The 14,997-nt window shown below is 34.1% G+C and overlaps 1 protein-coding gene across 1 annotated transcript in view; it reads right to left on the bottom strand.

Annotated features, from left to right (window-relative positions):
- Positions 1-3,688: 3,688 nt before the first annotated feature.
- kcnt2a (potassium channel, subfamily T, member 2a) overlaps positions 3,689-14,997 on the bottom strand; it is a 28,098-nt gene continuing 16,789 nt past the window's right edge. Inside the window, exons 16-29 of the mRNA XM_026206959.1 lie at positions 14,469-14,618; positions 13,788-13,981; positions 11,995-12,205; positions 11,766-11,871; positions 10,750-10,934; positions 10,548-10,619; positions 9,418-9,552; positions 8,864-8,975; positions 8,660-8,761; positions 7,679-7,762; positions 7,431-7,559; positions 6,144-6,432; positions 5,000-5,084; positions 3,689-4,244 (exon numbers count right to left, since the gene is read on the bottom strand). Coding sequence (XP_026062744.1) covers positions 4,130-4,244; positions 5,000-5,084; positions 6,144-6,432; positions 7,431-7,559; positions 7,679-7,762; positions 8,660-8,761; positions 8,864-8,975; positions 9,418-9,552; positions 10,548-10,619; positions 10,750-10,934; positions 11,766-11,871; positions 11,995-12,205; positions 13,788-13,981; positions 14,469-14,618 — 1,969 coding nt within the window. The 3' untranslated portion in view covers positions 3,689-4,129. The remainder of the gene's footprint in view (positions 4,245-4,999; positions 5,085-6,143; positions 6,433-7,430; positions 7,560-7,678; positions 7,763-8,659; positions 8,762-8,863; positions 8,976-9,417; positions 9,553-10,547; positions 10,620-10,749; positions 10,935-11,765; positions 11,872-11,994; positions 12,206-13,787; positions 13,982-14,468; positions 14,619-14,997) is intronic.

Below are 14,997 nucleotides of genomic sequence, written 5' to 3'. Positions count from 1 at the left end.
TAGGAAATGTGATTTGCAAAATTCATAAAAAAATCGTATACTCACTTCCTCTATAGGTGAAGCTGGATCACGAATGATTGACTTGAACATAAACACATTTAGGTAGATTGGGTGCAATCCACTGCGTCTTCAGCTGCTGTGATGTTGGAAATAAATGACGACTGCTATGTTCATTATTACATCCAACAACAAAACACCTCAATCACTTAGTTCTAAGTTCCATGAAGATATTTTGTAAATTATAAATTTCCAGATTTCAGATTATTTATAAACCTCAATTTGTGGTCCAGGGTAACGTGTTTGTTAGTGCCTCAATTGCGCAAGTAACATCCCGCGAGCATCTCGCTTACAGTGCAGACATGATGTGGTGAAGCCATTTGCACATCGGTTTTTGTATAGGCCTATGCATTTGAAAAATAATGTCTGTTTTTAAACTTTTCAGTTGAATGTGGATTATTATTTTTAAAAAAATACTAAAAAGGTATAAACAAGTGATGCATATTTTCCTCTTTGTTTCAGAAGAGCCTGTGACAACTTTGTAAGTTTGTGTAGTAACATTAGGGAATTTCACAAAAAGTCCATGGTCTCTGTTAGTAGTAAAGCACAGCTCGCACAAACGTCGCTTTTAAATTAAACCACTTTCTGGTCAACACGGTACTGAAGTTACTGACTTGAAAATGAGAGAAAGCTACATGGGGAACTCACGTGCCCTCAACCTCACCTGAGACGTCAGATTACAATTATTTTTATTGTTTTGCCATCACTAGCATGTTCTCTCTAGTGTACAGTATATTGCACCTCTTGTCAAATACAGTTGGTCATGTAGAAAAATCTTATATTGTACACAAGTATTCTACAGGAGCACCCATTTAAATTTTTTTGTAAATCACACAAATCAAACCATATGAAGATAAAAACAGATACTGAGATAAAATATAAAAAATTATTTCCCCTAATAAATCTGTCATTTATTATGTCATCTTAGACTTTTGTCAATTTCAACTTGCCATAACATACTTTTGTAAATGGTGTTACAATCTTATAATTTTGACTTTGTCAGAATTATAATTCATTAAAATATATTTTTCTTATATGATGGAAATGGTTTTCCACTTTTTTTTGTCAAAATTGTTGATTTTTATCTCATATTTTGAATTGGTCTTACTTTGGACTGTCAATCATGGCTTCAGTTTAGACTATACCTATTTGTTTGAGCTACAGCTATTTTGAAAGTAACATTTTTTCAGGAATCTCTTTTTTATGATGGACAATAACTATTTTCTCCACTGTGGGATGAGTGGAAAACTTCCAAGTCAAATCTGGATAAGAATTATTTACATGGCATAACGTTATCAGAATATCTTCTTGGTAAGACAATGGTGATTTTTAAAAGGCTTGGACAGACATCTTTGAAAAATGTTCTTTTACATTTATAGCAGCAATGATTACTTTTTTTTTTTTTTTACAGAAGAGGGAAACAGTTCTTGAAACTGATTTGCACAGAATTGAAACAGAATTAAATTTTATAGAGATTAGTATGACTATTCTGTGGGGAATGTGCATATGTGGAAAGTCAAACTGGATACATCACCTGGTCCTGCCCCCAAACTAAGAGGGAAATGTAATCTATCAGCGTGAGCTCATCTTATTCACTGTCTTTAAGTTCTTCAATATCATAATGCCACAGGGAATATCAGCTTTAACATAAACCTTTGGAACAAGCAAGAGAGAAGAGGCTTCTTTTTTAGCAAATCTCCAACACAGTAATCCAATAGTCAATGAGAATCGAGCCAAAAAAATACATACAAAAAAAAAAAAAGGGTTAAAAGAGGTAAGAAGAGATCCACACCGCTACTACACCAGATTGGTTAAACTTTCAAAAACATTTTTTTAATAATAATAATATTAACTTCCCAGTGAAATATTTAAATCATGGCCTTTCATTTTTACCAACAGCTAAAATTAATGACTTTTTATTCCATTATGGATTGCCATTTTTTCTTTTTTCTTTTTTGACAAATAAGACAGACTTTTTCTCAAATAGTTACAAGAGGGGCTTCATCTCATATTGTTACTTTCAAACCTAAGAGCAGATTTGCTCCATTTAAACACAGAAATCACTTAGTGGAGACATTTTGCTGTTTGTTTAAAGATAAAGCCAAATTGTGGCGTGAGAGAATTTGAATCTGAGCCCAGAAGAGAGAAAGGCATTAAAGTCTGTACAATCAGATTCCTGCTCAAGCAGGCAGGTGAAGTGATAGTAATTATGGGCACAGAGAAATATGAAGCAAAGTGCAAGAGACAATTGTAGGATGATGTATTCTATACCCATCTACACAGAGGTCACAAACAAGACCTTATGGTGAGCACTGCGCCCTGCGGCTATAAATTATTTTGAGTTCAAATGAATTACTGCATCAACAGACAAACAAAGACGCTGAAAGCTAACCCCCCCCAAACCTGACAATATCTATGTGCAACAATTGCGGCCGAATATAGTTTGGAAAATTCTAGACTTTTGGTAGTTTTTAGGATAGCAAAGTCCAGTAAAGGAGGTAGAGCTTTTTCACATTTGGCAGCCAATATCTGGAATAGCCTTCCCGATAATGTTCGGGGTTCAGACACACTCTCTCTGTTTAAATCTAGATTAAAGACACACCTCATTAGCCAAGCATTCACATAATGTATCTCATAATCTTGTACTTTAGTTATATCTTGTACTTTACCTATATCCAGACCTTATGAAGAAATAAGACGATCGAACTCTTGAGAAGAGAGATGCCAACCCTTCTGAGGAACTCAGATGAAGCCTACCTTGAATCAACATACAATCACCAAATATAATCATTGCTGTTAATAATGTTCACCTTTTGTTTGAATACATGTCATTAACTAACTGGATGATTTTCTCTTTGTATGTATCTGCCATATAGACATAACATCGACAAAGTCAGTACTGATAGGGTACTCCTAAATGTAATGTGAAATTAAAATTTTATGTGAAGCTGCTTTGCAATGATTTGTATTGTGAAAAACGCTATACAAATAAATGTGAATTTGATTTATTTGATTGTTGTTGCTGTAGTAGTTTTTTTTTCTCTCCATGTTAAGATTTTCTCTCTCTCTTTTTATTATTTTTTTTATTTTTTTTTTGCTTATTGTATTGTACAAGATGTATGTGTCAATGTTCTTGACGTCTGAAGAAGGCCTTGACTATGGCCAAAACCTCAAATATTTTAATCATTAAAGTTGGAATTCTTCAAGACAAGAGTGAGTATTGCACCTTTGGTATTTTGTCTCAGTTGTAAATAAATTAGATTTTTTTTTGTTGTCATAATTATAAATTTTATCAACAACAAAAAGACCAGTTTAGGTCAGTTTCACCTGTTAATTGTTTTTCTTCCCATTTAAGACCTTTTATTCCATATGAGTTTTTATCTCATAATTATGTAATCTCATTTAGATTAATTCTTATCAAAACATGATTCCTTCTCTTGTGTGATTGAAACCAGTCTTGCACACGTCACACACTCCTGTCATTAATTCCCCAAGTTTATGGCTTTCAGCTGAATTTGTAACCATATGGGTAAAATTATTATATTTTTTTGTTCATGGAACAGTAACAGCATATGGGTTAAAAACACCACAAAACATAAAAATAATGACAGAATCTTAATTTTGGGTTGAGATTATTTTAATTAAGTAATTTTATATATCCAGTGTTTTTTATATTTTTATTGGTAGATATTTTTGTGGTCTTTATAGGTGGGTTACACTGGCACTATGTATATAAATGTAGTGGGATGTGAGATATGCAGATCCATGCATTACTGCAGTGGGGTCTGACAGGAATCCAGCAGCTGCCTAATGTGGGTTCCAGCCAGAAACAAATAACTTTAACTGGATCACTGTCTGTGACCTTTGAACTCTGTGAATCATTCTTAGCATGAGGCAGGACAGGGGCAAGCTGGCAGCAACACATACAGTATGGTAAATCAAATTACGTGCATTATTCTGGGCTGTGTATAGGTAATACATTACTGGCTTTCAGAGCTTAACCTGATGCTGAAGAACAAGCATTACTTGTGTCATAATTAAGATAAACAGCTCTTATGATTGTCATCTCCATTCATAGATTATTCCTTGTGTTCCTCTCTCTTATTTGTAAATCGCTCCTCATGCTGTTCTTGATGTTATCAGAATTGTTCAGCTTTAATGAGACAGGATCTTTCCGGATTATGTACCTGAAACAGAAACAAATACAATTGAAAAGTGCGTAAAACTACAGCCACATATATAAGGTACAACCATTAGGCTGAATATAAACTCTTGGTCATACTGCATCCTAAAACCATCAGACAGCATGAATAATAAACAGAAATACAATATATAGAAATGAGATTTATACAGGGAACCATAAGAATATATTTATATATCATAACAATTATTAGGCATATTTATCCTTCAAATTCTCATAAAAACAAAACAAAAAAAACATTCATGCTATAATTGCACATGCTTTGACCTATGAATATATTATAATATATGTGTGAATATATATAATATATATTACAATATTATTTGAATTTTTTATTATCATTATTATGTCAACTAGCAGTCATTAGAGTATTAGAAGTCAGTATATATTCTAACACTTTGTTTTGATGGGTCCACAACATATCACATACTTTGCAAGTTTATGTCAAATAATTTTTACTGTGAGCGGTTAGTAGTTGCAAATTAATAAGAATTAGTTGCATGTAATTGCAAAGTTATTTATAATTATTAAAATGTCTAAAGTGGAATATAAAAATAAATTGTTACCCATTTTTAATTTAATATGATTTTAATCATTAAAAAAAAAAATAAGAAGAAAATTGTGTCTATTACAGTGCACAACTACTAAAATAGACTAATAAGTACGAAAAAAAGAATCCACAATTTTGCTAGTATTTGATGCAGTGTCGCTCTGAAGTGCAATAGATTCAGCTTCACTCACACAATGTCATTGAGCTCCAGTCTTGTATCTGGTGACGGGTTGATTAAGGCATATGAGTGACTGCTCTGGTTATTATTCGGCTCATCTGGATTGAGAGACAAATGTTAATAACATAACTACAATCATCTTCAAGAGCCGGGGTTCCCAACTCTGGCCCACTTTTCTCCAGATTTTTGACTCCAAACCTAAACAAATACACAATGACAAGCTCATCAAGGTGTTCAGGATAACTAGAAAGCTACAGGCAGGGGAGTTTAATCAAGGTTGGAGCTAAACTCTGCAGGAGCGTGGACCTCGAGGGCCAGAGATGAGAACCCCTGTTCTAGAGGTTTTCAGTCATTGCAATGTGTAGTTCTCCAGAACTCCAAAACCATTCCCTAATGATGAGACACTCAAATGAAAATAGAAAGTATAAAATCAAATATATTTAAAAACATTTGTGAAAAACGTTGTGGCTATACCATGCTAGCAGAACAGTGTTTTACAAAATAACCAAAGCACTAACAATAATTAATTTTGTGGAAAACACAATGAAAGAAAGAGAACAACAATCACTAGCACAAAGAAAAGTTACAACTGAAATTACAAGCTACAGCAGTCAACTCTGGTGTGCTCTTGGTCCACTCTTCTTAGTTCTTTCACTTGCATTCTGACTTCCCCTAAAGGTCAAACACTGTCAGTCGAGACAGATTCTTACTCTGTTCAGCGCTGAAGTGGCAAGCAATTCCAGCTGCAGTGCTGAACCAATTACCCACTGAGATTCTCTGCATTATCCTGTCCTCTGTGCATTTGTCTTTCATGGACGATAAGTCTTTTTAGGGAACTTGAAAGACTTTGTGACATTGTAAAGATGCTATATTCTAGAACTATTCTCTGTGGCTATTGACTGCTATTGGCCTCCATCTGGACAACCTGCTGTCAGAGGGTTTCAGTCATTTTAGAATGGCTCACCATCTTCCAAAGTCAATGAAAACTGAAGTTAGGCTGCCAGTTTAATAAGATTTGTCAGATTACTAAGGAAATGTTAATTGTACACCCCAGTTCTAGAGTTCTTAAAATTAAATAAAATCATTTGTAAAGATTTTAAATAACAACCTTCTTCGTTCTGAAATGAATTCACTATAAAATGTGACTGGCATCTCACCGAATCCCCATGTGGAGAGCCCCAGGTTCTTCATGCGTTTCTTGACCAGTTCAGTGAGCTCCTGTCTCTCGGAGCATGAAAGCAGGATGCCACGCTGCTGGCTCAGTCTGTCTGCTTCGCGCTCGGCGTGCCATGGCCCCAGCAGATTGGATGCCCACTGCATGCTCCTTCGACGCAGAGAATGAGTCTGGACATCCGGCAGTTCACAGTGTAGACCCTGCTGATGCTCCTCCGGGTCCTTTCCCTCCTCAAAGACTGACACGTTGTCTGACATTTGGGATTGTGGAGTCTAGAAGAAAAACAAGGTTTGCCTTGTTGTTCTTGACACTTCCTACATGCTGATATATACAATACACAATTTCAACCACTTAATCTGGAACTTTTATTTAATTAACTACAGAAATTTTTTAATTTTAATAGAACTATTACTGCATTTTCTTTTTCTTTTCAAAAGGAACAATTCCCAAAAAATTTAACATCTAATAGCATTTTCTCAATTTTTATTATATTTAAGTATTTAACTTTGTTACCAATGTTATAATGAGAAAAATAAACTATTAATAAATAGTTATACATTTTAATTTCAAATTATGGAAAAATGTTTGCCAACAACTACCATTTGGTTACAAAACTAGCACATACTGAGTGACAATTAAATTTTCCTGAATTTCTCTCATTTGTTGAAAAACTTGACATTGGGTACTTCCAAGCTTTATTAATATTGAAACCCCTTTCTGCCATGAAATAAAAAATAAAGGAGGTAATTGCAACTCCTCTGACTTTTTACTCTCATTTGCATGTTTACATCTCACAATTCTGACTTCTTTTCTGAGAATTGCATCATATAAGTTCATAATTGTGAATTATAAAGTTAGAATTGTGAGATATAATCTTGCAGTCATAAAACAAAATGTCAGAGTTGGACTTTATAACCTGCAATTACGAGTTTATATCTTTCAATATCAGAATTGTTGGATATAAACTCGCAATTGTGAGAAAAAAAGTCAGAACTGCAAACTAATATATTAATTTAATAACAAAAATCACATTTTTTATTTTTTGAAAGAAGCGATCTTTCTTTTTTCTATAAATGAATGTATTCAGCAAGAATGCATTAAATTGACACAAAAAATGGCAACACAAATATCTCATAAACATTTTTTTTGGTAAAAATGAATGATTAATTAAAGGGTAAAGGTGGCTCCTGCCTATCCCTTTCTTCCCAGTGTAACTGTTTCTCCTGATCTAAAAGTGTGCATGTTGTGGTTGGACTGAAGGTAATGAAACCTCAGGAGGTTCAAGCATCTGAGACTCGGTCCTGTAGATGCCGATGGGAATGTCTCCTACAGTGGAGGAGAGCATTTCATACAGTCTGCCATACGTCTCAATGCACAAGTCTTCCTCTGTGATACTCATCTGAAATGTAATACACAACACTGTTACACCACTAAAGCAACATCAAAAATATCAATATCTAATAAAAGTAATTTATATGAGGATGTAGGGACTGTGCTAATGTTAAACGTCATACTTACAGAACATAAGAAACCAGATTTTGGCGTGGTTTCTAGTCCAAGGAGCAGTTTGGTGATGGTTATAATATAATCCTTAACAAAACACTGAAACAAAAGAAAGCACTTCTAGCACAATTATGGACATATTTAAAGGCATTTATGATTTCCAAAAGCATACATACCACTAAAATGTTTAGGGTTAGTAAGCAGGGTTTTTATTATTTTTTTTTTTACATTTTTTTTCTTTTATGCTCACCACAGTTGCATTTAATAGAACAAAATACAATAAAATAGTAATGTTGTAAAATTATTACAGTTTAAAATGTGTTTTCTATTTAAATTTTTAATGTAGTTTTTATTGATTTATTATTAAAATGTAATTTTTTCGTGTTCAAAGCTGGACTTTCAGCATCATTACTCTTCAGTCTTCAGTGCCACATGATACTTCTTTCAGGGATCTCCCCTGACTGTCTTGTCTGTCCTGTTTTGTTCGATATTTCCTTGTTTGTGTTATTTTCGAGCACATGGCAAACACAAACAAAGACAAATCTCAAAAACAACACAAACAAGGAAATATCGAACAAAACACGACAGACAAGACAGGGAGATCCCTGAAAGAATGATCATGTGGCACTGAAGACTGAGTGACTTTGAGTCCTCTCTCGTAGATCCCTGACACCTTCAAAAGGCTTCAAAAGAAAACAATTTTAATTATCAATGTTGAAAACAAATGTGCTGGACTATTTGATGAATAGTCTTTCGTAAAAATGCAAAAGTTTTACTGTCATCCGTGCTTATTAAAAGTATTTTATTTTTCACTTATTGACCCCGAACATTTGAATGGTATTTTATATAGGCAAGAAAATAATTATAAAATAAAATACAACTGTGTTGACTGATATGTAATGTGATATGTATTTGTAAGGACATCTAGTGTTTACATCTAGTATCTCCATTCTTGCTTACATTGCCAAGTTGCCACCGCATTTGTTGTCTTAGTACCTGATAGAGCAGTGTGTCCAACATCCCGATGCTAAACACCCTACCAGCTGCAAAAGGCAGGCGAAATATGAAGGACAGGTTTGAGCCTTTCTCTCTTTCTTTCTGCTCCATGAAGCCATGCAAAAAAACATTGAAAGAAGTTTAAGGCCCAAACAGTTTAATCAAATGAGAGTGACAGGAAGCATGTTATGAATGTCTGCTCACCTTCTCTAGTTTGGAGAAGGCCAGTGTGTGACAGTCCTTTACACTGAACTGCATGAATTTCATGTTAGCAGGATGAGTTAACTCTGTGATGATGTTGAGGCTGGAGAACAACCTATGAACAAGTCATCCATTTCAATTACTTAAAATCTTCTGTGTGCTCTTAAATGAACTGAATAAGCACTTGTGTATTTCAAATCTTACAAGAATATGCTTTAAAAAAAGGTTACTATAATATTATAATGAAATAAAAAAAAATCTGATGAACACAAAAGAAAATAGAATGCCTATATCTTTTTTTCATCTTCTTTTTGGGTGAAATTTCATTTGACTTCTAAATAGTGCACTTTGTAATGTCAAATTTAACGTTTTCAAAGCATATTTTGCAATTATTATTTAATAATGTTTTGCCATGCTTAAAAAAATGATTTTTGAAGTGTTGACATGTGAAGTACTTGATTAAGCAATGTAATTTAAACATACTAAATTGTAACTTCATTAAATATCGCTAATTTTAACTATATATGACCCTTTAGGAATCTCAAGCAGTCTCTGACCTGAACAGGGTCTGGACATTAACAATAGTTTTTGCATCAGCCATGTAGTCTTCCTCAGCGGACATGGTGCTCTCCTTATCCACAACCACCATATTAGCAGCAAATGAGACGCCACAACGCAACAGATCATCCAGACTGTAAGTAACAAAAATGTATGATTCTTACATATTTTGTTCATCCTTCTTCACAAATTAACACGTTTGTGTTGCGAATTAGCCATGGCTATAAACACTGTGATACATGCATCAGATTGTTCTTTATGTAATAATCTATGTTTAATTTTGTATCTGTCCCTATTCAAATAAACAACAAATAAATAAATAAACAAATTAACACAACTTTTATTGAATTTTAAGCCTAGATATAATCATCAAAAGTGAAAAACTGTAGTTTGGCTATAAAAAATCTAGGCCTACACCATGGTGGCATGATTTCATTGTCTTTAGCATGATGTTTGTTAATGTTTGCCGTTTGGCATTTCAGCCTGCCAAAACACGCTGGCCTGGCTACGTATATAAGTTGTTACTGAATGCCATTTCATCTGAATTGGTCTCCTTCACTGTAAAGAACATCTCCCCACTAGACTCTAAAGATGAAGAACAAGAAGCCTGCTACTCATGTAGAAGAGTCCCAGCAGAGGAAAGATGCTCTCCCTTCCAGCATTTCTCCCCAGCAGCTTCCGTTTTCAGTTTAGAGCAAATTTCAGTGATGTCTGATTCAGATTGCCACGCCACAAATGTGGTACATTCAGAGCACCGGTGCATGAATCAGACTAGCACAGTGAGTGTGTCCACTGTGTAGGCCATGTGCACGCTGAAGCACCGTTCACTGAGACAGATTGCTCTCATTGTGAGAGCATGAGTCTTGCCTCTTTACACTAGCAGATCACCTTTGTCCGTGAAGGAATGACAATAACCCAGGTTTTCTGAATTCATAAATATTCATTTGTTTCTGCATTCTTCTGTCAAGCAAGTGAGCTAATACAATGTTTTTGTTATCTCAAGAAGGTGACTCTCAGTGTACAACAGCGGGCTTATCTGCTTCTGGATGACAAATTGTAAATTGATTATTTGAGGACCGGATACAAACAAACACAATAATGTTTCACGTTTCATTATTATGACTCTTACCTGTCGATTGATCCATGCAAGTAATATATCATTGGGAACCAACAGACAGTCTCAAGAAACTCTGCCTTTGGCCTAAAAGAAAGAAATTCAATATTATGTAGATATCAGGGGCAATTTAACTATAACTACAAGATATTGGCAACTAAAGTAAAGCTCAATGAATGAGGTGAAGGAGAGTGCTGTGTAAAATTAGGATGTTTACTCCTTTTCCAAGAGCAGCACGATGGGACACAGTTCGTTCTCTGATCTGTAAGAGGCTCGTAATGGGAGGATGAAGTTGTACAGGCCATTTTCTGTGGCTTCAGCAGACACAATGATGAGTTTATTCTTCAAACTGTATGCTTTGACATCTTCACTGTCTTTGTGGTTGCAGGTCTTGGACAAAAACTGACATGACAATAAAGCAATGCAATATTATCATCAAGAACCACAATGGAGACAACTTTTTTAACTTTGTGTTGTGTTATCCTTGATGAATTGAGTGTATTTCACAGCTTTTCTTACTTATAAATAATAAAAAATATTAAAAATAACTGAACATAAAACCAGTGATTCCCAGTGAATATTTAAAGCATATTCATAAAACAGTTTATGGTGAAACATACACTAAAATAGTGAAATATTAATACAATGTAAAAAAATAAAATAATATATTCCTGTGATCAAAGCTGAATAACTCCAGTTTCCAGTTTTTGCTGCTTAATATTTTGTGTGAACATTTTTAAGATTCAGGATTCAAATTTAGCTAAGTCTCCCAGAAATAAATTTACCTTTCAAAATGTATTGCAATAGAAAATAGTTATTTTAAATTGTAATACTTTTTTTTTCTCTATTTTTGAGCACATAAAAGCAGCCTTGGCAAGCAAAAATTATAACGTTTCCAAAAGTTTAGACAATTACTGTATGCAAAACTGTATATATGATGCTTCAGTGATGCATTATTGTTCAGAAATCATTGTAATATGCTGATTTGATGCTCAAGAAAGATTTCTTATTATTATCAATGTTAAAAACAGCTGTGCTGCTTAATATATTTGTGGAAACTATGATACATATTTAGAAGTTGACAAGAACACCATTTATTTGAAATGGAAATCTTTTGTAAATGTTTTCACTGTTGCTTTAAATCACATGTACTAAAACTTTTACTTTTTACTTCTAATTTAGTACAATTGTTGTTGTAAATTTAGATTGCAATCAAGATACTGTTTGTAATACCTTTTCTAGCTGCATACAACATTTGTGTGCTTTCTCTTTCCGTAAATGGCAAAGTATCGGCGAGCTTCCGATGTAGGGTAAATCTGGAGGATATCCCTTAATGTAACTGCAAAAAAGTTTAGGAGATCTCATTCCCATAGCAGCCGTCTTGACATTACTCAGTGTTTCTTTGTTGACATTTAATCAAACAAACAGATTCTTTTCTCTCTCAGGTGAAAGAAAGAATTACCCATTGTTGCCTTCATTTCTAGTGCAGGGCTGACATGGGTTCTTTGACTCATCAATTATCAGGTTGCCAGTCTCAAAGGAAGGTGAATCAGGCAATTCCAGAACAGGAACCATGTTTGGTTTTCTTTTCTCAGATATATTAGTTTCAGTTGAGAGTGATGGACCTAAACTGGACTGAATGCTTATTTCCTGCATGTCTATAGCCATGGTACCTTTAGGAAATACAAACAAAAACCTTTAGACCAAAATATAGAAACAACATCACATTTTTCTTTTGCATGTTTTAATAATCTAAGCATAATCTAATCCATTTTTGCTATCTTAACTACGGGAAAATGGTCTGCGCACCTAATGCATGGTCTAAACGGGGTGTCCATATTCTCTTAATGAGTAATGGGTGTGTTTTGGGCATAACGCGCAATAAAACCAATCAGTGTTATCTCCCATTGCCTTAAACAGGCAGTTGCGCTCGTGCCATGGTGGATTTGCTATTTACACGGCGAAATTGGCAAGCGCAAAGACAGATTGCGTCTCCAGAGAGGAAAAGGAGCTGCTTGTGCACAAGCAAATAGGTAGCCTTATTCTGATACATGCAATGGCTATCCATTATAACAAGAAGTCATATTTATATTCATGTAGCCTACACAGCTATAATATTTTACTCTTTAATCTTTTATTGTTTCATATTAACAAATATTGGTGTGCTGCTGCGTAATAAGCAAAGTGAACGTGGGGTTGTGGACCTGCCCAGAGGCACATTTTGTACTAAAGTGCTCTTTAAATAACAAAAAAATAAATAAATAAATAAATAAATAAATATATATATATATATATATATATATATATATATATATATATATATATATATATATATATATATTGCAGTATTGACTTTAGACTTCTAGACCAGGTTTGAGTTGAGGTCTATGGCACAATCTATTTTCAGTTCCTCAAAATAGCAACGTGCCAACAATGCGCCTGAACACACCTCTTTTTTAGACCAGCATGCCCATGAATGCTCAAATGCATTTGCTATTTAAACAGTGTGTTGCAGGATGGGAAAAAGAGAACTGCATCGGGCTGAAACTAGCAAAAACACTTGCACTTGGCCTTGCGCCGGGTCTACGATAGAGCCCTATGTGTGACATTTCCCGTTCATTTCAGAAATGGGAATAGTTTTGAAAGAAGTCTCTTAAGCTCACCAAGGCTGAGGGGAAGATTATGGCGCTTTTTGTCATTTTGTAAGTCGACACACCCACTCACGTACATTATATGGAAAAGAGTGGGCAGGATATTCTTCAAAAATTCACCAAATTTGGTTTTACAGGAGAAGAAAAAAATTAAATCATAAAAACTTAGAGAATTTTAATGTTTAAGAAATAATACATTTATTAATCAAGGAAAAATGAAATAAAAAGTGGCAGGAAAGGGTAGTCTTTTGAACTTTTTTGAGATTTATGAAGATATCGTGAAAAATATATGACTGTTTCAAAAATAATATTAAGCAGTGCAACAGTTTTCAACAGTGATAATAAGAAATGTTTCTTGATTTTTGTTTCAGCATATTAGAATGATTTCTGAAGGATTATGTGACAGTGAAGACTGGAGTAATGATGCTGAAAATTCAATATTTCACAATATTTCCTGTATGTTTTATCAAATAAATAGAGCCTTGGTGAGCATAAAAGACTTTCAAAAACATTACAAATCTTACCAACCCCAAACATGTGAATGGTATTTCTGTGATATGTACATTATCTTTCTTTTAATTATTATAATGTTAATTTGTCTGACCCATGCTAGTAATAGTGCTGCTGGTAGGAGGTTGAGTCTTGTTTTCTTTCTTGGCCTTAAAGCTGGTGTTCTCCTCTTTGGTGAGACTGATGTAGAAGCACACATCCAAAGGTTTCATGATGTGCTGAGGACCAGGGTTCAACATTATATTCTTAGTGTCGTCAGGACAGACTCCAATGAGACAGATGCCATACCTACAAAAATGATAGAGATATTCACACAAGTAAGAAGTAGTCATTTTTGAGGAATCAAATGTAATTTCGGTCCCACTTTATATTAGGTGGCCTTAACTACTATGTACTTACATAAAAAAATTGTGTTCATATTGTATTATAAAACACTTTTGTTGCTATTGAGGTGAGATAGGGGTAAGGTTAGGGAGAGGGTTGGAGGTATGGGTAAGTTTAAGGGTGGGTTAAGGTGTAAAGTATGGCTCAACAGTGTAATTATAAATGTAATTACAGAAATTAAATATAGATGTAATTACATGTAATTTTTTTTTTCAAATATAAGTACAATGTAAAAACATGTATGTACACAATAAGTACATTGTACTCAAGTATTAATTAAAATGTAAGTACATAGTAGTTAAGGCCACTTAATATAAAGTGGGTCCGTAATTTCTACTTTACTGTAAGATTTAATGCATTTCTCAAATATGCTTTTCCCACATATACTCACTTATTATATGCATTAAAGGATGCATATGGGAAGCTCTTTCCCTCATACTCAGAAAAGAAGATGCTTTCTTTCAGAACAATGCTGTACACTTCATTTCCTGAGCATTTCCCATAAATCCTGTGCCAGTCCTCAGGAGAATGCTGACCCTCTCTGCAAAGATATATACATCATGTCATATACAATTTTGCTTTTCAGTTTTACAACTTGTGTGGTGAGTGAATTACAAAATCCAAGGGGCCAGATTCACTAAAAAAAAGGGCAAATTAGCGTGAAATAACAATTACCTATGGGAGTGGAAAATTGATCTACTGAAAATTTGCTAATTAAAGAACACAGTGCAGTTTATAAAGAGCAGCGCAAATTAATGAAGGATCACAAACGAGCAGAGCAACAATGTACAAAAAAAGTGAAAAAAGGTTTTCCTTTGCATTTTTGAAGTTTCACATACAGACCGGGCTGAAACAATTATTCAACATTGCGAACAACAACAACAATAAATTGTCTACACATATTTTCGTCATTCTCATGT

Source organism: Carassius auratus, chromosome 27, assembly GCF_003368295.1.
Source record: "Carassius auratus strain Wakin chromosome 27, ASM336829v1, whole genome shotgun sequence".
Taxonomy (NCBI): Eukaryota; Metazoa; Chordata; class Actinopteri; order Cypriniformes; family Cyprinidae; genus Carassius; species Carassius auratus.
This window is presented reverse-complemented; position numbering and strand designations above follow the sequence as displayed.